This window comes from Watersipora subatra, chromosome 9 (assembly GCF_963576615.1).
Source record: "Watersipora subatra chromosome 9, tzWatSuba1.1, whole genome shotgun sequence".
Taxonomy (NCBI): Eukaryota; Metazoa; Bryozoa; class Gymnolaemata; order Cheilostomatida; family Watersiporidae; genus Watersipora; species Watersipora subatra.
In genome coordinates, this window is record NC_088716.1 from 60,084,493 (window position 1) to 60,112,103 (window position 27,611).

A 27,611-nucleotide genomic window follows, 5' to 3' on the forward strand; every position below is an offset into this window, starting at 1 on the left:
CGCACTGCCAGTAATAAGATATCCATCAGGCATAATAAAGTGGACTGAGGAAGCCATCAAAGGAACAGATATAGCAACTTGTAAACTGCTGACCATGCATGGAGCACTCCACCCAAAATCTGATACTACTAGATTGTATCTTGATAGGAAAGATGGCGGTAGAGGACTCAAAAGTGTACAGCAGACAGTAAAAGAGGAGGAGCAAAGCATCAAAGCATATGCAACCTCCATGGCCATTTCAGATAAGTTGCTAGCTAAATTTCAATCGGCTGCTCTTACAACGGACCTACGCCCTGATGATGAGGAAATTGACTGGCACACGAAACCTCTTCATGGTGCTTACCACCAACAAATATCTAAGGTTGGTGATCTTCACCAGACATATATGTGGCTGAACAAAGGAAACCTAACGGCCAATACAGAGTCGCTAATCATGGCAGCCCAGGAGCAAGTGCTCCCAACAAGGCAACTCCAAACGAATATCTATCACACTAGAGATGATCCTAGATGCAGACTGTGCAAAGATGCACCTGAGACCATCCAACACATCATCAGTGGATGCAAGCAGCTAGCAGGAAACGCATACACTGAGCGGCATAATCATGTCGCAGGAGTTGTGTATAGAAGTCTATGTGATGAGTATGGCCTTAATAAACCACAACACTGGTGGGAAGCTCCTGGTAAGGTCAATGAAAATGACCGCGCTAAGATCCTCTGGGACTTCTACATCCGAACTGACAAGCATGTTCTAGCAAACCAACCAGATATAGTGGTGGTAGACAAGGAGAACAAGAGGGCTACTATAACAGATATAGCAGTACCCAATGACTACAATATAGCCAGCAAGGAAAAAGAAAAGGTAGAGAAATATCTCCCTCTGGGAGAAGAGATTGAAAAATGCTGGAATGTAAGAGCAACTGTAATCCCAGTAGTCATTGGGGCACTGGGCGCAATAACACTGGCGCGTAAAATTTGGTTTGCACAAATACCAACAACAATCAACTCAGGTGAGCTGCAAAAAAGTGCGCTACTGGGAACAGCTAAGATCTTGAGGCGAGTGCTCAAACCCCCAGGTCTCTGGTAGGAGACCCGAGTTAGAGCAGAATTTACCACCCATACGGGGTATCCGGGGTGGGGAAACAATTTTTATATATATATATATATATATACTATATATAAATACTGTTACATCTCATAAACACCAAATGATAATAAATGTTAGGACTACTTTACCTATGAAAACTCTAGCACTCGTCTCAACTTTCTAAATGTTTGTATTTGGAAAATTGTATATATATATATACTACTGAACGTCTGTCATTGCTTGGGTAATAAAAAAGTGTTTGTACAGACAAAATATTTTTATTTAACGTATAATAACAGCTACAATTCTAACTTTTAAACTTCATATTATAAGAAAATTGTTCAGTATAGCTCTAATAAATTTAGAGATAAAATAAAAAACTGGAAAGGTTTGCAAATTTTTTCAAGAAACCAACATTTAAATTTCATATCATGAGAAAATGTTTTGTACAGTTGAAATAAATTAAAAGAAAACTATAATAACTATAAAGCTGTTTAAATATGAATGCAAAATAATTAACAATTAATGGTTAAATAAAGTTTGTTTTGCTACGATTACCATAAAAAATTAATTCGTATACAACTATCGTAAAACCTCTATTTGAACGCCACCTCCAATCGACCGCCACCTTGAGAGAAGGGTTGAAAAATAGACCGGCACTCTCCAATTGAACGCCACCTCCATTTTACCCACACTTTTATACTATTTGATCTTTATGAGCCCATAATATTAGCTGATCAGTAGAAAAGTGTCTAAAAAATCGTATTATTAATGAATTGTTATTATCAAATTAACAAATCAATAACAACTAATTCTCTCGTCCAATTTCAAAGCTTTTTGTTTGTTTTCGTTAAAACTTTGAACGCAAAACTCTAGAAATAATCAATAACGGTCTCAGGCTAGTAGTAGTTCTCTATTTAACGCAATCTTTGTATCTTCGCAATATAAGTATGATTCGTTTATGTCACTTGTTCATAAATATATATTTGTATCATTTGATAGACTAGAAATTCCCCTGTCATACAGCCCACGACCAAAGTGATAATGAAAAAAAGAAAGGGTACTGCTGGTTGTTGAAAAAGTAGTTGTCAGCAGGAATTGACAGAGTATAGTGTAAATGAGAGTTGTTCGAGATGATATAAAATAAATTTGAGGGAGCACGACTCCAAAAAGGTGCAACGAACAATTTATTTTTGAGGTAAATTTGGGTTGAAACCAGGTATATGAGTAATTGTTGATATTACAGTTGTATTTGGTACTGTAATATAAATAGATATATAAAGGTGAGAAAGTTATATTTTAGAAGTGTAAGTATAGAAAAATGTTAGGAATGTTGTGAATGGAAAGTATATAGGGAATGTAAAGTTGTACATAAAGTAATAGAAATGGAATAATGGTATATGATATATAATAATGTTGTAAATAAATTTATGTAGGCCCTATATAATTATATGTAAAGTATTTTGTATACGAACTAATAACAAAGGAAATATATAATAATAGAAATATAGAAAAGGAAACATAAAGTGTTTCGAAAAAGGTCATATAGAAAATAATAAAAGTAGTTTTGTTAGATAAGTGCAGTGTTCTGTTAAAGGTCGCGCAGTCTAGTCTCCTCTTTTTTACGTTGTAGGATTTGGTCATTGATAGCTAATCGGGTGATGCGCTCCTTTGGGAAGTCGTTAACAACTAAGTCATTAATGTTTCAAACTCGAGAAGGAAGAGTATAGCTCATATTGGAAAAAGTTTGTTTCCTGTTATTACAGTAAAATATTGAGAGTTGGTTTGTGAGTTGATGAATTACTAGTAACTTTAAGATCTTGAAATTGGATTTTACTGAAGGTGTGCAAATTTTTCAGTTTCCCTAATAATAGGGAAAAGTATAGTTCAGTAAAATCTAATCTCAAAATCTTAAAGTTACTATTCTCAATATTTTACCCTCGTAACAGGAAACAAACTTTTTCCAATATGAACTATTATATACTCTTCCGAGAGAGAGCAACAAACGATATTCCAGCGGTAATTTCGGCCATAGACTGGTGAAATGCGCACGGCTTTATGGTTCTACTATCTGTCGCACGGCTTTATGGGCGTATTGTTAGCCGGTCTTAATTTTGATTAAAAAGGCTTGTCAGGTTTTAATGACAATTTTACGCCAAATTAATCTGTTTAGTTATGTATTATCCGATCAGATGGGTAAGTTTTAGGATATTGTCTACACTTTTCAAAGACTTGGTAACATATTTAAATAGGTTTACATGTGTTTTGTATCATTATTACACTTAAACGACTCTACACAAGAAAGGTTAAATTTTTGGATGGGATTTCGGTACAAGGGTTTGGGTACGGCCGTTGATGAATAATTTTCGGGAATTGTGTGCACATATGCATTTATCATAAAGCTCCCAAACACTCGTTTTGCTTGTGTTTGGTCGTGGGATTATTATTGTATAATTTATAAATATGCAGATTTATAGCATGTTATTTAATAGCATCCTTGCGGCTATCTCAACACTGCTTACGATGGATCGATGCTCATAATTCCACTTCTACTGCACATAGAAAGCTAGTTTTGGCTGCAAACTGTAGCAAACATATAAAAGAGTGCAATGAGTTTTTATTCAATAATGTTAAGTCTAGATATAAAATAAAAACATGTCTTCAAATTTAGAATGCAATATAAATTGAAAATGCCAGTAAATTGCAAAGAAGAACACAAGCATATCATCGCAGCTCAATTGCAAGCAACGGATATCAGCTGGTAGAGATATTTCCCGGTTTCTCGATGCACATTTTTTAAGAGATCTTTGGCAAGTTAGAGGTAAGTTAACAGATTTATTGCATCCAAAAGGTTTAATATCGCTCCACCAAAAATGGAGCAAAACATAGGTGACATTCGCTTCGCCCGTAATAGGGCTAAATTCATCTTCCGAAAATTTTGACGAGCCATTTGACAAATAGACCGCCAGCCTCTATTTAAACGCTGCCTCCAATTGACCACCACTATAACAGAAAGGTTGACAAATAGAGCGCCATGGCGTTCAATTGGTTTTATTATTTCGTTATTTGGTTTACGGTATATGATTTTAATACTAGTTTTAGTGTTATTATTGAAAGGCAAAAATGTCATATAGAGTGGTATAGAAACCCATAGTAATTATTTAATGCAATGACCCCTGATAAAAATCATCAAAATTTTATATATGTACGTATATACAAACCCCAAACCCAAATTATTTAACTTTTAATATATTAAAAATTAGTAACAAAGTAATACATGTTAACCTTAGTAACCATAGTTTCCTACAGTAACTTTAGTGTATTCAGAAGATATGATTTGCAAGAATTCGTAACATTATAAAGTACTACATATACCGGAGAGTTCTTACCTTCGAGACAGACGTATAACGTAAATGTTAAATTTAGCATCAATGAATTTAGCTTATTAAACACATACTTGAAGCTAAGTTTTATTATGTATTTTAATAAATTTCGACTTTCTCATTGACTGAAATTTTATCATTTATCTGTTTGTCGGTTTCATTTTTGCTATAACTTACAATGAAAAATACTAAACTGAGATAGCGAGCATCATATCTTTTTCAGTAGTTGTGGGAGGGATTTTGGAAGCGTATCGGCACTATAGTTATTTCCTCGTAATCAGTACATCGACTGCCAAATGTTAATTTAGAGAGAAATTTTTCTTGATATCATATGGCGAAATAAGTCAAAAAGGTTTTGCCCTAGTATGGCGAGGATGACAAACCTCGTGTTCCATATAGTAAGGCAAAAAACCTTATAAGAGGGGCATCGTAACCCGAGGACGCACTGAATAAATTAATAATAAAAAATGCACATTTGGCATGTGCAATCGTGAAAAGATACACAATATATGATGAGCTTTGGATGTGATAAAAATAGCTTAGTTTTGTGGTTACATGCGCTGGTTAGTAGACTTGTGGTTACGTGCGCTGGTTAGTAGACTTGTGGTTACGTGCGCTGGTTAGTAGACTTGTGGTTACGTGCGCTAGTTAGTAGACTTGTGATTTGAATGTTGGGAGTCCAAATCCAGTATGAAGATGATTTTTCATTGCTATAATTTTCTTGCTATTGCTGGACAGACGAATCACAGACAAACACAAATTTTTACAGATATATACATAATACCTTACAGGATGATATTAGACAATGAATTAAAAAATTCGCGAGCTGGCAGGTAGACAATTTCGCGAATGGTTAAAATATTAATCAGAATAATCAGGGTTGTTGCCTCTTTGTTTAAAAACAATGGGGAGAATAACTACTACATAAAATTAAGAACTAGCCGCCAGGTGTAGTCAGTAAACATAGTTGAGTTCCAAATTTTTTGTAACCAACGATGAGGGTTAAAATTGTACCCATTGCCAATGTATTCATTTCTATACAAAATTATTAAAAGTTGCCACACTTGTCGTCATTGAAATTGTCTGCAAAAGCGGCTCTTTCAGTTTTCCACTGGGAAATTTCCTCCAACAATTTTTAATACTGAAGTTGATGAACTTGACAATGATGATTTTGATTCAGACATTATTGTATGTACACATGTATATGTTTTGATTTTTGGATACGCTTACATATAGAATAGAAGTCAAATAGAAAGTTAAATGTGTGCTATAAACATGTGAAGGCTTTGTAATGGATTAATCTATTTGCGTATGTGTTCCTTCGCAAATAAAATAGTCCATGAAAATACAGGAAAAGACAACTTTCGTGAAATATAACTCCGTGAACATTACTGTGCTGTAGGATATACATATAATATAAATATTATATATATATATCCTATATAATCCAATATATGTAGGTTATATATATAATATAAATGTTGTATATATACCTTACATGTCAAATAAACCCTAGTAAACTGTCTCACTATTGATTGGGTATTACGATAATCCCACGACCAAACAAGAGCGAAGCGATTGATTGGGAGATTTATGATAAAGGCACATGTGCACACAACTCCCGAAAAATTATCCGTTAACAGCCGTCACCAAACCCTTGTTACGAAGTTACGAGCAGGACAACTATGATGAGTATGATTACAATGGGAATGATAACTGCTATAGCTATCACCCATGGTTTAGTCTTTCCTACAACAATAGACAACAGATAACACTTCAATTCATCACATTCACATCATCTCAGTTATGGATTTGAAGGATTCTGCTTTTTAAAAACATGCTAAATCACTTCATGCTGTAGTTGAATTGTACTAGCTCTATGAGAAAGTACAGAAACCGTACATTAGGTCCTTAATGAGCTGATTATAGGATGGCAAACAGTGTAAAAATATAACTTTTAATGTCATTGTAACAAGGATTAACGAAAAGAGATGCTCAATGGTAGATGCGAACCAATCAGCAAGAAGAGCAGCACCGGAAATGCTCATAAGCAAAAAGTAGAAGCAGATTGAACTGCATAAAGCCTGAATTTTATGACCATGTAAAACACAGTCTACACTATTTTTCCACTCTCGAATGGTATATATAAATACTTCTAACATAGCATGTGAATTCTGCCTACACTAAACATACTCATTTCTTAGACTGCAAGTTTACCCTTCCGACACTAATTGTACAACATTTCTATACCAAATATACATCAATCATATCTTCCTGCTCAACACAGATACGATTTAATGCTTAAGTCACATATTTTAACCGCTCAACCTTTGCCTTCCTCATGCTGCAAGTACACATTTCAAACTACAATATTTCCTGCTCCTCGTGTATACTAGCATTTAGCATCATCTCATGTGCCTGACAAGCAGCCTGTCTGTAGTGTATATGTTTCAAGTAAGGCATATACATGTATATATAGTATAAAAGTCATGAGTATGCAGGAACTTGAATACACCTAAACTCACTGTACACTGCTTAACATGTCATACTGCAACAGCGAGGAGTAAGCATGAACTGTATTATTTATAAGATGAGTAGACTAGGAAATTACCATTAATGAACATTGCTTGACCTACAAAATATGAACAAGAGAGATAGTCCAGTCGGTACAACTAGAAGACACCCTGTACTAATAGTAACAAGAGTGAGAGATAGGCCAGTCGGTACAACTAGAAGACACCCTGTACTAATAGTAACAAGGGTGAGAGATAGTCTAGTTGGTACAACTAGTAGACACCATGTACTAATAGTAACAAGGGTGAGAGATAGTCCAGTTAGTACAACTCGTAGACACCATGTACTAATAGTAACAAAGGTGAGAGATAGTCTAGTTGGTACAACCAGTAGACACCATGTACTAATAGTAACAAGGGTGAGAGATAGTCCAGTTGGTCTCAACTAGTAGACATCATGTACTAATAGTAACAAGGGTGAGAGATAGTCCAGTTGGTACAACTAGAAGACACCCTGTACTAATAGTAACAAGGGTGAGAGATAGTCTAGTTGGTACAACTAGTAGACACCATGTACTAATAGTAACAAGGGTGAGAGATAGTCCAGTTAGTACAACTAGTAGACACCATGTATTAATAGTAACAAAGGTGAGAGATAGTCTAGTTGGTACAACCAGTAGACACCATGTACTAATAGTAACAAGGGTGAGAGATAGTCCAGTTAGTACAACCAGTAGACACCATGTACTAATAGTAACAAGGGTGAGAGATAGTCCAGTTGGTAAAACTAGAAGACACCATGTACTAACAGTAACAAGGTTGAGAGATAGTCCAGTTGATACAACTAGTAGACACCATGTACTAATAGTAACAAGGGTGAGAGATAGTCCAGTTAGTACAACTAGTAGATACCATGTACTAATAGTAACAAGGGTGAGAGATATTTCAGTTGGTCTTAACTAGTAGACATCATGTACTAATAGTAACAAGGGTGAGAGATAGTCCAGTTGGTAGAAGTAGTAGACACCATGTACTAATAGTAACAAGGTTGAGAGACATTCCAGTTGGTCTTAACTAGTAGAAACCATGTACTAATAGTAACAAGGGTGAGAAATAGTCCAGTTGGCACAACTACTAGACACTATGTACTAATAATAACAAGTGTTGAAGATATTCCAGTTGATACAACTAGTAGAAACCATGTACTAATAGTCATTAGGAACGCAATAAGCTTCACTTATTGTTCACACAAAACTACATGCTCTCACTGACACCAACCATTTTTCAGCTTCTCTTTTGTTGACTGCAGCATTGTTGACTCAACTGGAGGCATGTCCTCTATCAAAATAATCCTTGTCTGAGAGATGGCCTCCTTCCTTCCTAAGCTTCTAAACACTCGACATTCGAAGATGGAGTCATTTTTAAAAACAGCTACAAATAGAAGTGGGTGTACATTCTATGCGTCATTCTATAATGTGAACCAACTGTGCGTCGGACAAGGTTCTTACACAAAATAAATAGCTCACAGACTCATGAGGTCAACTTATGTCCCTTAACTACCACCACTCACTGTCTTGAATTTGATACCATGGAGTTCTACAAGAGTTTTTGACCTTTCATATGCCAGAAGTCAAACAGACCCTAGCTCCAACCTCAAACAATAAAAAACGGTTATTTTGTTTTTTCGAGCTAAGATTTTAGCAAAAGTGTTCACAAAAGTAGTTTTATAAATGATTAATAAATCAGGGCATTAATTATTGGCTATTCATACCCTGATCAAAGGTACTCCTCATCAAGCTCTACTATCAAACTCCAATCTAGAGGTAATTCAGCCAAAGTCTTATCCTCGTCTTCATGAACTTACATAAAATTTGAGTAGATTTCAGCAGTTTTGATATTTTTCCATCATTTATGATTGTTTTGATATTTGAGGTGTTTTGAATGCCAGGATGTTTCAAGATTCAAATCGATAAAACTTGATAGTGACTTGCTCAGAATACAAGGATGAGCAAAATAACATCACTAGTTGTTATCATGGCAATAGTTGATATGGGCTACTGGGTTCAAATTGAATCGTTACGGTGTTTCTATTCTGTCGGTCTCTTTGCAATTACAGACATAATCACACTTTCCCTTGCTTTGAGTGTTTTAATACCGATTGACTTTTATCGATTTTAATCTTAAAACAACCTGGCAGTCACATCTCAAACATCAAAAACAATCACAAACAAGAAAAAAACACTGTTGCTTTCTAAGAAAATTTGCTAAAAATTTTGTACAAGTTCATTTTTAAAGGTTGATTTGCAACAAAATATACATTACAGTAATTTAGTATCAAAAGTTTCACCATGTCTTACTCTGTTGTGTTGTAGGTGCAAAATATGTGAAAATGTGATTACAAGCTCTTAAAAGCTCAAGAACGAACAGTTAATCGCAGCCATCACAAACACGCCGCATGTTTGAATCCCTTTCCAAAACGGCTCAAATGGGATGTAGTTGAACAAGATGCGCTTCTATTCACCCTTTCATGCAACCTCATTCATCGAATTATTTTTACAAAAAATTAGTTTAATTTTTTAACCTTAGCTCGAAGGAGTGCATATCATCTTCTGATAAGCATTAAGAGCCTGTTAGTCACTTGAAATAGTCGAAAAATGCTGCAGAATGTTTTCGCGTTATTTGGCAGGAAGTATGGGTCACCTGATCAGATTATGACTAGATGATTAGACCATGCTGAAACGAAACTGTAAAGTAGCAAGCATCTATATTTGATAAGGGCTTTCCGGTAAAGTGTTCGTCATAAACTAGTGCTACGAGGCGTTTTATATTAGGTGTCAAAACAATAACCAAGTCGGGTTGAATATGTCATCAAAATAAAGGATTCCAGCCTACGGCCTTTTTTTTTAACTGTTCGTTTTTGAGCTTTTAAGAGATTGTATTCACATTGTAACATTACGCCACAGCAGAGTAAGTCATGGTGAACTTTGTGATACCAAATAACTGTAATGTAAATTTTGTTGCAAGCCAATCTTTAAGCATAGTCTATTTTCACAGCTCAAATGATGGCATTTTATTTGTACTGTTGATAGTATTATTTAAAAAAGTTCTTTCCATTATTATTGGGTGTTGCATTTTACTAAGCAAATAGCTGTACTACCCGGCGTTGCTCAAGTAATAAAATAGTCTTTGGGCAGAAAATTTATTTGTATTTAACATATAACAATATTTTCTATTCTAACTTTCAAACTTGATATCATGAGAAAAGTGTTTTGTGTAATTGAAATAAATTAAGAGAGAAAAGAAAAACAACTGTAATGGTTTTCAAGCTTTGTCAAACAACTGTAACTTTAAAACTTCATAACTTAAAATAAGTGCTTCGTTGAAATATAATAAAAGAAAAAAATAAAAATGTAAAAGTGTTTAAATGTAAATATGAAACCATTAATAAGTAATGGCTAAATATAATGTTTTGCTACGATTAAAATGAGAACTTATTTGTTATACAATTATATGATTTTAGTTCGTTTCAGTGTTGGCATGCAAAAATTGGCATGCCAACACTGAAACGTGTTGGCATGCCAATTTCTTCGATATTTTTACGATATTTTTGCATGCCAGTAATAAGCTCAACAATAATCCAAATACACCATTCAGCAGTAAGAGAACTAAGTGTTGATGAGGAAAAGAAATATCATTCGTATTGGTTAGTAGCATATTGCTGTAGCACAGTGTTAACAAGATTGCTCAAATATTGGCATGCAGAACTATCGTAGGCTATAGACGTACATACAGTGGTATAGAAACCCATAATAATTATCTAATGCAATCACCTCCTGTTAAAAATCACCAAAATCATCATCATCATTAAAAATAGTAACAAAACAATATGTTAACCTTTACATGTTACAATGACTTTAGTACATTTTGTGGTTATGATCTGCAAGATAATATAACATTACAATGTACTATGTGCAGAGTTCCAAAATTCAAGACAGACATTTAACATAAACGCTGAATGTAACTTAAATGATTTTAGCTTACTAAACAATACTTGACAGAGGTTTTGATATATATGTATTTTAGTAAACTTCAAAGTTTGAACTAAAATTTTATCGTTTATCTGTTTTTGAATCGGCTTTTACCATAACGGATAATGCTGAACTCGCCATGGTTAGCAACGTATATCTCTTAATAACGCATATAATCAGTACACTAAGTGCTAAATTTTAATTCCGAGCGAAATTATTGTTGATATCTGCTGACAGAAAAAATTTGCCCTAACAAAAACTATTGAAGAAGCATCGTAATTCCTAGAGTTAGGCAAAAAATATTTCATAACAGGGGCATCGTAACACATAGGCACAATGCTCAAATAATACGTCATTTACTGTGTGCATATGCTATACGGTATATGATGTCTTTGAACAATACGCCTTGTATAGCTCAGTAGTAGTGGATGTGGATTTGCAACTTACGGATGCAATCTATCTGAGTTCAAATTTATCAGATTGCGGAATTTTAATTCCAAGATTTTAATAGCTATAGCTGGACATACACAGACACGCAAACTTAAAAAAATATATATAGATATTAAAATAATTCGGACTAATTTAGAAAGGTTTTAAATCGCATTATGATTAATGTTTATGGCATGTTTTACAATGTATGTTTATCAAAGCTTATTAGTTTCACAGCTTATATAATTACTTCAAACTGTTTCTGGTTAGCCTTAGCGCAGGCATTTATAGAATATAGCTTCTAGCTATAAATAAAGGCAGACTGTTTTGTTGTTTCTGAGGTTGTTTTCATGCAAAATCTTTAAAAACAGAATGGAAAAGAGAGAACCTAGCTACAAGTCATCTCAAATTTTAACAAATTAAACAAAGGAGAAGTTGCATGCTGTGAACTGATTGCCTACTGCTTGCTTTCTGTCACAATAAGATAGAGTTATTGCCTTTGTCAGTAGCCATTATTATTATTACTTTAGTGGCTAGAAATATCGAGTTTCAATTATGTTTGTAAATTAAAAGTGACAAACGGGAGCTGGCAAAGCTACCCTAAAACCTGAAGCTCAATGGGAAGGATCATGTTTTTTGTCACATAAGGCAGGCCACTTACAGCTCACTTATTCTGACATGCATGTATATCCACAACAGAATGTAAAATATTTCATAAGCCTTGAGAAGTGTGAAGATGAACTACCCATCTCCAATACCAACATTTTACAACTTTTTATAGGATTTACCAAATAATCATTCCTTGTATTTTGTAAAATAGTTTTCAAACCTAGCTAGTTGGGCTAATCATTGCAGCCAGGCGGAGTCAATGAACATGGGCTATTTGTAAAAATACTAGAAAAGGAAAATAAGTAGGCGAATGTACCAGAGCCACCTGTCCTACCTGTCATATTGTTGACGACAAAGCTGGCCTTGTGTGCATTGACATCAGTACTGAGGACATCAACCTCATATTCAGTAACTCCGGGTGTGTTTCCGTCAAGAACAACTGATTGAAGCTTAAACTCTATCCGTTCTGGGAAGGGATATGACAGAGCTTCACAAGTGAACTTTACTCTCGTCTCTTCTATGCCAAAAACAAACTTACTGCGTTTGTTGTTTATCAGAGTGGCTTTAGGGAGACCTACAAGCAAAGACTGTTTGTGTTGATAAGTCAGTATGTGTTAATACATGTACATATACACATTTATATATACATATACGCATGTGTATATATATGCATGTATATATATATATATATATATATATATATATATATATATATATATATATATATATATACCTTATATATATATAAGGTATATATATATATATATATATATATATATATACCTTATATATACCTTATATATACCTTATATATACCTTATATATATATATATATATAATTTAATTCTGGATGGTCACCTTATATATATATATATATAAGGTGACCATCCAGAATGGCTGACCAAAGGACGAACTGTGCTTCTGATAAAAGATCCAAAGCAGGGGCCGATTCCCAAAAACTATCGACCAATAACGTGCTTGCCCACCACTTGGAAACTGCTCTCAGGAATAGTTGCAGACAAACTGGAAGAGCACATGAGTCACTATATGACCAAAGCTCAGAAAGGAATTGGGCGCAACACCCGAGGAGCTAAACATCAGTTACTGGTGGATCGGACGGTCTGTCAAGACAGCAGGAGAAGGCAAACCAATCTTGCCATGGCTTGGATTGACTACAGAAAGGCCTATGACTCAATTCCCCATAGCTGGATACTTGAGTGCTTCAGTATGTACAATGTTCACCCTGCTCTTGTGGCATTCATCAAGATGTCAATGACCAAATGGAAGACGGAACTGGAGGCTAATGGCAAAAAGCTGGCGAGTGTACAAATTAAGCGAGGCATCTACCAAGGTGACTCCTTATCACCGCTGCTCTTCTGCATATGCCTAAACCCTCTAAGCAATATGCTGGAGGAGACTCAATATGGGTACCAGTTTAAGAGTGGCACCAAGATAAACCACCTCTTCTACATGGATGACATCAAGCTGTACGCTAACAAAGGAAGGGACATTGATTCGCTCATACACCTCACTCAGGTATACAGCAAGGACATCGGAATGACCTTCGGTATTGAGAAATGTGGAAGGCTAATTCTTAAGAAAGGCCATTCTATGCTCACAGATGGCCTAAGAATGCCAAATGGTACCATCAAAGATATAGAAGAAGGGTACAAGTACTTGGGGATTATGCAAAGCAACATCAACCACGAAGCCGAGGTACGTCACAAAGCCATTTCCGAATACAAGAAACGCCTTCGGCAGGTCTTACGGAGCCAGCTCAATGCCAAGAACCAAATCATGGCAATAAATACCTACGCACTGCCAGTAATAAGATATCCAGCAGGCATAATAAAGTGGACTGAGGAAGCCATCAAAGAAACAGATATAGCAACTCGTAAACTGCTGACCATGCATGGAGCACTCCACCCAAAATCTGATACTATTAGATTGTATCTTGATAGGAAAGATGGCGGTAGGGGACTCAAAAGTGTACAGCAGACAGTGAAAGAGGAGGAGCGAAGCATCAAAGCATATGCAGCCTCCATGGCCATCTCAGATAATTTGCTAGCTGAATTTCAATCGGCTGCTCTCACAACGGACCTATGCCCTGATGATGAGGAAATTGACTGGCATACGAAACCTCTTCATGGTGCTTATCACCAACAAATATCTAAGGTTGGCGATCTTCACCAGACATATATGTGGCTGAACAAAGGAAACCTAACGGCCAATACAGAGTCGCTAATCATGGCAGCCCAGAAGCAAGTGCTCCCAACAAGGCAACTCCAAACGAAAATCTATCACACTAGAGACGATCCTAGATGCAGACTGTGCAAAGATGCACCTGAGACCATTCAACACATCATCAGTGGATGCAGACAGCTAGCAGGGAACGCATACACTGAGCGGCATAATCATGTCGCAGGTATTGTGTATAGAAGTCTATGTGATGAGTATGGCCTTAATAAACCACAAAACTGGTGGGAAGCTCCTGGTAAGGTCAATGAAAATGACCGCGCTAAGATCCTCTGGGACTTCTACATCCAAACTGACAAGCATGTCCTAGCAAACCAACCAGATATAGTGGTGGTAGACAAGGAGAACAAGAGGGCTACTATAATAGATATAGCAGTACCCAATGACTACAATATAGCCAGCAAAGAAAAAGAAAAGGTAGAAAAATATCTCCCTCTTGGAGAAGAAATTGAAAAATGCTGGAATGTAAGAACAACCGTAATCCCAGTAGTGATTGGGGCACTGGGCGCAATAACACCGGCGCATAAAATGTGGCTTGCCCAAATACCAACAACAATCAACTCAGGTGAGTTGCAGAAAAGTGCACTATTGGGAACAGCTAAGATCTTGAGACGAGTGCTCAAACTCCCAGGTCTCTGGTAGGAGACCCGAGTTAGAGCAGAATTTACCACCCATACGGGGTATCCAGGGTGAGGAAACAATTTTTTTATATATATATATATATATATAGTCAGTAGTCATTGGGGCACTGGGTGCAATAACACCAGCGCATAAAATGTGGCTTGCTCAAATGCCAACAACAATCAACTCAGGTGAGTTGCAGAAAAGTGCGCTATTGGGAACAGCTAAGATCTTGAGGCGAGTGCTCAAACTCCCAGGTCTCTGGTAGGAGACCCGAGTTAGAGCAGAATTTACCACCCATACGGGGTATCCGGGGTGAGGAAAGAATTTTTTAATATATATATACATATATATGCGTACTAGTTGCACTACCCAGCGTTGCCTGGGTAATAAAAAAGTCTCTGGACAAAAAATTTATTTGTATTTAACATGCAACAACATTTGCCATTCCAACTCTCAAACTACATATCATGAGAAAAGTGTTTTGTGGCCTTTTGTGTGGTTGAAATAAATTAAGAGAGAAAATAAAAACAACTGCAAAGCTTTTCAAACTTCATATCATGAAGAAAATGTTTTGTGCCTCTCTTTTTTGAAATAAAAAAGAGAGGTCCTCATGTAACTATATTACAGCATATGTAGAGAGGCCCTCATGTAACTATACTACAGCACATGTACAGAGGCTCTCATGTAACTATACTACATCATTTGTACAGAGGCCCTCATATAATTATACTACAGCATATGTACAGAGGCCCTCATGTAACTATATTACAGCATATGTACAGAGGCCTTCATGTAACTATATTACAGCATATGTACAGAGGCCCTCATGTAACTATACTACAGCTTATGTACAGAGGCCATCATGTAACTATACTACAGTTTATGTACAGAGGCCATCATGTAACTATACTACAGCATATGTACAGAGGCCCTCATGTAACTATACTACAGCTTATGTACAGAGGCCCTCATGTAACTATATTACAGCATATGTACAGAGGCCCTCATGTAACTATACTAGAGCTTATGTAGAGAGGTCCTCATGTAACTATATTACAGCATATGTACAGAGGCCCTCATGTAACTATACTACAGCACATGTACAGAGGCTCTCATGTAACTATATTACAGCATATGTACAGAGGCCCTCATGTAACTATACTACAGCATATGCACAGAGGCCCTCATGTAACTATACTACAGCATATGTACAGAGGCCCTCATGCGCTACGAACCACTTACATATAGCCAAGAAGTAGTTAACAAGAGCCACTGTGTCATTTATTAAACTACATATTTTCTGTCACAATGTTTATTAATTCTAAGATTCAGCTGTGTTGAGGAAGACACAGGTAGTCTGTCAAATTCGTTTACACTCACAACTTTGACATTTCGTACTTTGTAATGTGAAATAAATGTAGACCAAATATGGCTCAAAAGCTCTTGTCCTGGCAACTAAAAGGTATAATAACTTTTACTCACTATTGACTGTGAACCTCTCACTCAAAAAGGATTTGGGGTACCCCCTTACAGTAGCCTGACAACGGTACTCTCCCCCATGCTTGACCGGGTTAAAGTTTTTAATAGTTAGAGTATAGTTGGCTCCAGTATGTGCCAGGCTAGATATTACTGTGTCACTAGTTAACACATGTCTCCACACTCCCCTCGTCTGCCTCCCGAGGAATTGCCTAAGAAAGGCATAAGATTTAGACATCTGCTAAGTAAAGTGAACTTCATTTCCTATACTTTGCTAAATGTGAGAGAACAGAACAAGATAATCTTCCTCCTAAAAGTGCAGGACGGGAACTCATAATATTTGCCTAAGCAGGCCCACTTTTTTATTCCAATGTCTATGTAATCCTTCACAAAACAAGTATGGTGTTTACTTAGCTTACTGCCAGCATCGGCTGTGCTTGTTTTTAAAAAGACTGTAGCACAGGTAATGGCTCTATGATCTTGGCTAGACATGTCTGAGTCTTATGGCAAGGGAATCTCAATGACTGGAGACATGCTCAGTTGCAGAGAGCAAGTTAAGGTTGGATGTCATTCCTGTCACCACCAGTGGTCTTTTCTGATGTTTGCAGGTCAAGCGTTGTACCACCACCAGGCCGCAAATACTGTTTTCATGACGCGCATGTTTCAGTCATTCAGTAAGAGATCCGCATCATGCAAACCGCAAAAATGCCCAAGTTAAGCGAGTTTTGTTATTCGAAAATCTTTATCAAATGTTTCATGTTTCAAATGATTGAAACAGCACTTGCGAGTGATGTGCATGATGTGCATTAAATGTCGTACAGATCATTCCATTTTAAACATTTTCCCACTTTACTCATTTTATTTCGATTTGAGCAGTTCCAATATCCAATATTCTGAATGCTGCTAAGCTGACAAGACTGCGATGCTAGCACTTGACCTATGGGGGTCCATAACTAGTGATGCAGACTTGCCGATTTACAATTCCTCGTAGTAAGGTGTCCTGACAACCAGCTAGAGTATACTTATAATTTATCACATTTTCGCAGATGGATGGAAACATTACCATGCAACATTAACACAATGATCACGCATATAGGATCTTTCCAAAAAAAAATCTTTAGTGATGTGTTAATGCGTTGTCAAGGGTAACTGCTGACTTTGCAAGAGAAACAAAGTTACCAAGACATGAACAGAGTTGATAAAGGCTATTATCATGAACTTTTGATCGTGTTTGCTCAGTTTTATAAAAACAACCCGTCTTAAATGTTGCAAAAATCTCATTTTCACACTAGCACAACATTAAGGCATGATTAAAAAACTGTCACAGACTTAAAATTGAAAAATTAATAAAATAAGATATAACTACTGGCTGAAGAATCAAGAAAAGGACGACAACTCCCAAACAATAGGAATGTGAAGAACATGCTAAGCATACCAATCAACGCTGAAGATGTTTACGTAAGATATGTCACTGGGTGTCATATCGACTGAGCAATAAAACTGCTGCTCAGTTCCATACGCATTTCTGTCGAGATCTTTGTCCTCTGATACACTCAGCACTACAACACAGGAGGGCATAATTCAACTACACTAGAATTGTTCTCACAGCCAAAATGAACTTAAATGTTACCCTGCTTATCTGACTCCCACTGCATGTTATGGGTACGGACAAAATTACTCATTTACAACTACTCTAACAGAGATGCGCAGGATGGAATTCGTAGTGTTTCTCTCTGTCTAACAAGCTCAAAGGTTTAAAAACTAATCAATGGCAGGTAGTAGCACCAAATATAGACATTGAGAAAATTCAGATGAGTGCAACAGTTTTCATAGGTAAAGTAGTCCTAACAATTACCATAAATTTTGTGATGGTGGGATGCAATGTTATATATATATATATATATATATATATATATATATATATATATACACCCGCTGTTTCGGCCATGCGCACAAGTACACACGGGTACGCACATTAATACAGGTATATGTGTATTCGTGTATACGGGTACACGGGTATACGTGTGTATGTGTATACGTGTATACTTGTATACGTGTATACTTGTATACGTGTATACGTATATACATGCTACAGACAGTACTGTTTTGGCTATTGAAGCCTCATTAGTGCAGCTCAGAGCAGGCAAGGGACACAAACCCTATTACCAATGAGAGTTGACTTCCTGCCATGAAGCAACTAAGTTGCTTCACAGACTTTAAGAAAGTCAATGCGCTGACACCAAACAATATATATACACTAGCTGTACAACCCAACGTTGCCCAGATAATAACAAAGTCTTTGGACAAATATTTATTTGCATTTAATATATGCCAACATTTGCCCTTCTAACTTTCAAACTGCATATTATGAGAGAAGTGTCTTGTGTAATTGAAGTAAATTAAGAGAGAAAATAAAAACATAAAACTGTAAACATAAACATAAAAAATAAACTGTAAAGGTTTTCAAACTTTATCAAACTACTTGTAAACTTCATACCATGAGAAAAAATTTTTGAGCAGGTCAAATAAATTAAAAAATAGAATGATTATAAAAAGGTTGAGATGTGAATGTGAAATAATTAGCAAGTAATAGCAAAATTAAGTCGGTTTTGCTACGATTACAATAAAAGATGATTTGGTAATGATACAATTAATACGAACTGAAAAAACAAAATAAAAACTCTGAATATGGAGAATTCATAATAACAATTCTTGCATAGACGTGTGTGTGTGTATAAAAATGGTTACTGTTCTACTAGAAGCTATCCATCAAAACTTTGAATACGATGATACTGGTACGTCTCGATACCGGTACAAATGTAAAAATGAGATATTGTACTATCTTTGTCTGAGCGATTGGAGAGATAATGTCGAGGCTCTTCCCACGGCCACAATATATTTTTCTGCTGGAAAAAAATTGGTTTTGACTCCAGATATAGTAATTGAACCTTAGGAAAAATATTTCTCAACAGGGGCATTGTAACGCGTGGGTGCAGTGGTAAAATAATCAGCGTGCTCCAAAGTTATAGCTGGAAAGACGCACATACTAACACTGAGAAATATATATTTATACATGTATATATATAGATATATATTATTTATATAACATATGTTATGTATTGTGTATATATACATGTATACATATAATAAATAATAGCCTACATGATAGTAGTCAATGGATTTAAAATTTTGCGAGTTGGCAAGCAGACAATTCCACGTATGGTTAAATTTTGCAAATAATCAGAGCTGTTGGCTTTTTGCTTACAGGTTGACTTGCAACAAAATTCACATTACAGTTATTTGGTATTAAAAGATTCACCATGTCTTACTCTGCTGTGTTGTAGGTGCAAAATATGTGGAAATGTGATTACACACTCTTATAAGCTAAAAAATGAACAGTTAATCGCAGCCATCACAAAAAGGCCATAGTTTGGAATCCCTTTATTTTGATGACATACTCAACTCGATTTAGTTATAAAACCTTTGCGTAAAAGAAAAAGAGAGAATAACTACTACACCAAATTAAAAACAAGTCATCAGCCATAGTGAGTAAACGGCTGAGTTCCACAACTTTTTGTAATTATTGACGGGGTTAGAATTGAACCAATTGCCAATTCATCGCAATTCTTTACCAAATTATTGAAGGTTGTCAAGATTTTTTCAAAATTTCACATGTTGTCAAAAGTCGCTTTTGCAGTTTTTCACGATGAAATTACTTCTGTAAACTTCTAATACTAAAGCTGATGAAATTGAAAATGAGCATTTAGATGAAGACATTATGGTATGTATAAGATTTGCACGTACAACTACTTATGGTGTAGGAAATTCAAAAAGAAAAGTTGAACAAGTGCTCTGCGCATGTGAAGATTTTGCACTCTGTCGTTAGCTGGATTCAGAAATCAATTTATTCACGTATGTGTTCCTCCGCAAATAAAATAGTTTGCGATACTGCATGAAAAGGCAACTTTGGGGGAATGTAACTTTGGGGATAATACTGTCCCGTAGGGCATATGTAATATAAATATATGTCAAATATACCCTGTTGAGCTGTCTCGTTACTGATTTGGTATTGCGATAAATTAAACCATTACTGTCACGAACAACTTTTATTGAATTTTTTAAGTAAATCAGACACGCTGATTCCGATTTTGTACTCAAAATAAAGATTAGTCCACTAACCTTCAAAGTCATTTAGGCTTTTTTAAAGCGTTTCAATATCCGTTTCGAAAACAACACAATCGGCATTACAAGCTCCGCCCATAAATATGTGACGAAACCTAGCTTTTTCAGAAACGGAAGTTCGGAATGTTTAGTCCGATTTAAAATAATAGAGATGGGTGTCTTAAAACCCATTATTATCTAAATCCAGCCTGTAAAATAATTTCAGCTTTTTATGAAAGGGATATAAACTATTTAAAATTGCTCGCAGCTTGTTACATGACGTTTAAATGGGCTGGACGCCGAGAAAAATAAGCTCAAAAAGCGCGGTTTTATCACAAGCTAGCGTTGTTATCGCGCTTTTTAAATATGCAATGCTAAATAGCTTATCTACCTTTCAGAAAAGACTGATATTATTTTTAAAGCTGGATTCAGATATTAATAGATTTTAAAACACTCATCTCTATTATTCTAAATCGGTCTAAACATCTCTACGTAACTTCTGTTCCTAAAAAGCTAGGTTACGTCAAGTATTTATGGGCGGAGCTTGTTATGCCGATCGTGTTGTTTTCGAGACCGATATTAAAACGCTATAAAAAATCCTTTATTACTCTGAAAGTTAGTGGCCTAATCTTTATTTTGATTACAAAATCAGAATCAGCATGTCTGATTTACCTAGTAAATACGATAAAAGTTGTTCGTGGCAGTTATGGTTTAAAAATGATGTACAGTGAAACACGGATAACTCAAACTTCAAGGGACCGAGCAAAAGTGTTCCAGTTATTAGAGCGTTCAAGTTATCATGACAGTCATAAGTGCACGTATTTATCAGTAGATACATGTACATATACAAACTATATATCAATCAAAAGCATAGATTGTTTGTTGCAAGTTAAAGGGTCTCTCGTGTGAAGTTTTAAATATTTTTAATCAGAAAGTATAGATATTTTACTATCACTTGAGATTTGTTTGTCGCTTTAGGTAATGTGACTGCCAGGACGTTCTCAGATTAAAATTGGCAAAACTTGATTGCGGTTAAAACGCCCAGAAAAAATACATACGTATTTTTCTACCGAGCGTTTTAACCAAGATCAATTTTGCAGTAAGTCAGTTATTACAAAACTGCTTTACTATTAAAAACCCATTATCAATTTTGCCGATATTACTTTAAAGTTGTCCAAATTTTACCTCGCTTTTCTTGCTTTCGGAGGGCTTATCGCTAAGCGGATGTTTGGTAAAATTTAAGTTTTGCAAACCTTTAGAAAAGTCGTTAATGAAAATATTTGCCGATATTGGTAATAACGAGGCCTAAGAACTACTAAAAGTCGATGTTTATCGCTATGGCTTGGAATAAAGTGATATTCTAAAGCGATAGTAACAACCGTCTTGGTAGCCGTTTGGCAAAAAACTGCTTGAGTTAACGGAGTTTCGGTCGAGTTATCTAAAGCCATTTATCATTGCGTGGGAACGGACCAAGCAAATCCATTCAAGTTAACCATGTGTTTGATATATCCGACGGCGATTTATCTGAGTTTCACTGTATATGAAAGTGTTCACATTTAAACCGCTTGTGTATTTAGTAGCTACCAACCAGGATCAATCCAATGTATGTAGTACCACTCATCGGGGAATGCAGAGCAGCAGTAGCGCCCGCCATACTCTTTCTGCCAAGGAATCTTTCCAGTAACAACTGTACACATGAATGTTGGGTCAACTGTATAGTCGCACACTCTCGTATCATAGCTGCCTAGAAAATCACACGAGTCTACAGTCAGTTCAGTTCTCAATTGGATGCCAGAAATAAAAGTGAGCTTTGAAAAAAAAAACATTAAGACAAGAGAGACACAATGGAAACTGGTGAATAAGACATACCAATTACATAGTATTCATTTCTGAGGATTGATCACAAAATCGATGAGCTGAGGAGTTGAATCGGTGTGGATGGTTACACATGATCTAGCAAGTGAAATGAGCAGTTCAATAAAGCACATGCCAACGAGCACCCACCCCAACATGCCAGCATGGTCAATACAGCAGTACCTTTCTTCAGCTAAAGATGTACAATAGAAACGCTAGTTTCCATGGTTACACGTTGGCACGGCGTAGCAAGACGTAGGGGCACACAAAAGGCAGGACGAGTCAACGGTAGATAGAGAATGAGCTAGCCGTACAGGTTTTGTGTCAGCTAATGTAAAACACTCAAGTTAGTTTATTTACAGACAGTTTGAGAAGTCTAGAGATTCTGTTACAGAAGACAAATACTGCTATATTAGTCAAACTAACACTCCGCTACAATTGTCCAATCATCCAGAATTACACGAAAGGACAACTCAAGGACTATGGAGCTGAGTGTTGGTTGTATACTGGGAGACTGAGAGCTTCACCATTGTTAGGCTGCACTACTTACCTTCAGTGTAATAACTCTCCTCTAAAAGTAACTTTAGATATTTAATATTCTAAAGGGAAAATACGAAACAACAATTATAGACATACTGTCAGCATACAATGAATCTTGGGTAATATCTTCATTTACTTGAGTGAATAAAATCATTAAAGCATCACAACAATGATTTACAAGTTATAAATATATCCTTAAAGGTTGACTTGCAACAAAATTCACATTACAGTGATTTGGTATCAAAAGATTCACTATGTCTTACTCTGCTGTGTTGTAGGTGCAAAATATGTGGAAATATGATTACACGCTCTTAAAAGCTCAAAAACGAACAGTTAATCGCCGCTATCACGAAACCGCCGTAGATTGGAGGAATCAGTTTATTTCTCTGACCTAATCAATCCATTTGGTTATTGCCTTGATACGTGATGTTCTCACACGAATTGAAAGGCCAATAAAAGGCTCAATATAAAACTTCTCGTAGCACTAGTTTATGACACACGCTTCGGGTTTTACCGAAGAGCCCGTATCAAATATAGATGATCGCTACTTTTCAGTTTTGTTTTGTCTTCATCCAATCGTTTAGTTGTAATCTGATCATGTGACCCATACTTCCTGCCAAACAGCACAAATAATTTCTGCAGCATTTTTTGATTATCACAGGTGATCAACAGGCTCGTCATGTTTATCAGAGAATGATATGTAGTCTACTCCTTCGAGCTAAGGTTAAAAATTAAACAAATTTTTACGGTAGCTTATAAGATGTAGGTACTGAATGTGACAGCATTACAATGATGATGAAATAGACGCGTAAGAACAATAGACATGGTTTTATTGAATGCGTGAAGTATATTTGTGAAAATATTTCGACGAATGAGGTTGCATGAAAGTGTAAACAGAAACCATCTCGTACAACTATGTCTTGTTTGAGCCGTTTTGGAAAAAGATTCTAATCTACGGTAGTTTCGTGATGGAGGCGATTAACTGTTTCTTTTTAAGCTTTTAAGAGCTTGTGATCATATTTCTACATATTTGCACCTACAACACAGCAGAGTAAGACATGGTGAATCTTTTAATACTAAATAACTGTAATGTGAATTTTGTTGCAAGTCAACCATTAACAGAAGAATCACTGGCTGACAGTATAAGCCGCGGAAGGCAGAGCCCGGTTGACAGGGTGCACAGGAGTCTACATAACAATGCAGTGGGTATTGAGAGTGTTGATCTACATATATCAAAACAATGGCATAGCTATTCTAGGCCTACATGTTTGTTTTTCAATTGGCTGGCTAGCAGAGGCTACCTTTCCTGCTAATAAGGAAAGCCAGCTCTTGAAGTTGTATGGCATACTATGCCAACTCGGAAAAAGTGGGAGGATGTCATGGACATGAGTAGAAAATCATTTATTTGGAAGAAGAAACTGGTCGATCTTTAACTAATAGTATACAACAATGTGCTTAGCATTTTGTCAGTCTATGAACTTACCTGGGTCTGTGCACTACAATCAAGGTGACTTTATCAAACTTGAGTTACGTATGGTTTTCTGACAGTATGGACGTCTGCTACTGATTACACTTATAAATGAATAAAACTAATAAAGGTGACTATAGACATGTGTAACTGCAGCGTATGCTTTTTTGAAACATATCAAGCTTTTACATGAGAGTGCTGGCTAATACCGTGGATTCTCTTCTCTCTATTATAAAAACTCGTAAAGATGTAGAAATAAAAAGACAAAATAAGTCGCTAAATTTTTAATAAATGTTTTGTCGAGATACCATCCTGTTCAATAATCTTGGCTTTTACAGCAAACCGAATGGCAGCCCATGATGGCATTACTAATCATGTCAGCAATGGCATATTAGTCATGCCGACAAAGGCATGTTAGTCATGTCAATAATTGATTGTATCAACTCAAGCTAGTTGAACATTCTATAGATAACTAAACACTCAAAGCCAAAGTAACTCATGACATTTGAATATCTGAATAAATGGAAGGAATGACACAAAACAGGTAAACAGATAGATGCAGCTGTGGGCGGAATGTGATTCAGCTATGGGAAGCCAGTGAGTATCTTGTCTATGATGGCTGATTTTAAAGGAAAAGAAAGCTTGCTCTTCTACCAAAAAACAATTGTAGATGTTTGATTGTGTTGAATGTCCTAAGTGGCATGTAGGTAAAAGCTTCCAGCCTTTTTCGACTGTTACTTCAACTCCACTGTAGCAATTCTTGGCATCTTTTTGATCGGGAAAAGCCAACTTTTCAGAGCTCCAAGAAAAATACGCTAACGTAAAATGTAAAGCGTTCGAATAGCGCCCACTTCACCAAAAATTTGTATGAATCTAGCGATCACTGGATGGAGTGACAAACTAGTTGGAGAGCCAAGAAGTGCGTAGTAAAAATATCTATTATTATCTCCTCACTGATAGTTTTATTTAAGCAGAAGACTTACTCAAGGTTATGGAAGGTCACTCAAGAATATTTTTAAATGCCTCTGACAACTCATTAGTGAGCAATTTATAAAACTTCAAAAATGCTAAATTAGTCGATTCAGCACCAAGGCTTGTCAGCGAAATACCAAGTCATTGGCAAGTTGAGGTTTCAACGTAGTGATCCAACCAAATAGCCAGTCGCTGAAAGACTACAGATAGTACAAACAGATGTTTTGGCATGCTTATATGGCTATTCCAAAATGTTAAAAAGCAGGCGTACAAAAATGTATGTTTTCAAATTTAGAAAATACACTTTGAGCAGTTTAATAGCTTTAAGCAAATGACAGGCTGAAAGTGGATGATCCTAACTTCGTCTCAGTTCAAATCCTCAACTTGTTAATGGTTACAAATTATAATTTTTGTGATAACGCAAAATAGTATGATGACTGACTGGGAAAACAATCCGAGCTATTGGAAACTAGAAAGGCTCCGAGAAAGAAGTTGAAAGCATTGCAAGTAGGGAGCGAGCCAACAGCAAGTGCTAGTGGAAACTTCCATGCTATGATAAAGTGATTTCGCAAGCAAGAATGTGATGAGTCAATAGAAGTGGAACTGCAATGATTGGACAGCTACCACCAAAGGAATAAAAGAATGATAATTCTGTCAACACATCCTCTGGTTGCTCAATCAAAACAAAACAGCAAATCCAAAAATATATATCTAGGTCGGTGTTGACCGAGTCCTGGCTGAACGAGTGACAATTGAATGGGTTAAGAAAAACAGGATTGTTAACAATGGATGTCCTTCACCCTGATTGTTAGTAACAATCAGAGATTTGCTCAACATTCAAATAAAACTTTTGTTTTAACGAAAAACTAAATCTAAGTTGGTCTGAAGCCTTTGTCTATGTGTCAAAATATGATGTAATGAGCCATACACTGAATAGTTGTATGGGTTCATCTTCAAAAAGCCTACAATACTAATATAATTCATGACTTCATGATTATGCTTCTCATCCAATCACCTTTTACAAGTACTTCTAGACCAATAATGTATTGTCTATAAAGTTAGTCTAGTACTACATTGTAGTACTGATCACTAATGACAACGTCTGATAACATGTCAAGTAGTTATCTCTCTTCGGCCAAAGCCAGAAACATCACTGATCTTTGGCATTATCAATGCGAACAATGTCAATGGCAAAATGAAGTTTAGATATATATACATTGAATGAAAAAGTACTGGAGACTGGGACCTTGAATTAACCTGCGTTCACTAACAACTCAATTTGCATCAGGGGTGAGGTAAAGCATTGTAGAGAGTTATTAGCCAGTCATATTTAATCACTTTGTGATAAACTGAGGTCAAGGTTTAGCATTCTAGGATTGCCAATATTTCTCTAATGAGTATCAGTACAGACCCAAAGCAATCTTTGTAAACAGTTGAATACAAACTGTGGGGCAGTTTGGACAGTTTTTTAGGGTTAGATGCATTGTAACCAGAAAAAGCGAAAACACTAAACAATTACTCTATAAAACATTCTAACTAACGACCGCATTCAACAGCTTCAGTTTCCATCAGATCAATAACATTCATATAATCATGTATGTCTCATCCCAGCAACCAGAAGTACAAAATCATTCCATTATGCCGCCTTTAACTGTGTCAAAGAGTTGAATAGCCTTACAAACCTTTTTCAAACTGCTAGAAATTATGAAGGATGATTTGCATAGATATCCGATCATATCTCACCTCTTGACAAATAGTTTCACTGAATCAATTGGGTATGAGTTAGATCGAGTTGGACCAACTAAATGATTTACTCAACTGATAATGTGCAATGAAGAGTCTTTGCTAAGGTACAATGCTCAAACCTTCCACAGATGAAGCAGGACATCAGCTGCAAATGAGTGCATGTACATGTATATCAATTAACAATATCAGGCCATTGCTTTATCTTGGAGGCTGACAAAACAGATTAGTCCAAAACTCGACTGCTCAGATGTTTACAGCAAGACAATAGCTATGGAAGTGAAGAATCCAACTGAGTCAACTGCTGTAGATGGCCCAGCGGTTAGCTGAAAGTTTTTCCAGCATCGGTGCCAAGAGAAGTCATGAAATGGCAGGTGGCTTGTATGAAATACAAGCTATGTCAGATGAAATACTCAAAACATGTAATCAGTAAGCCCATGTTTTATCACAGCCATTAACAAGTGAGGGCCG

The 27,611-nt window shown here is 36.1% G+C and overlaps 1 protein-coding gene across 2 annotated transcripts in view; it reads right to left on the bottom strand.

Moving 5' to 3' along the window:
- LOC137404267 (uncharacterized) overlaps positions 1–27,611 on the bottom strand; it is a 57,726-nt gene that overhangs the window by 14,462 nt on the left and 15,653 nt on the right. The window contains exons 3-4 of one of the 2 annotated variants that reach the window (XM_068090445.1): positions 22,968–22,988; positions 22,152–22,307 (exon numbers count right to left, since the gene is read on the bottom strand). In XM_068090445.1, the coding sequence (XP_067946546.1) occupies positions 22,152–22,307; positions 22,968–22,988 (177 nt within the window). Of the gene's footprint in view, positions 1–22,151; positions 22,308–22,967; positions 22,999–27,611 lie in introns of both variants that reach the window. The other variant, XM_068090446.1, reaches the window with a different exon arrangement.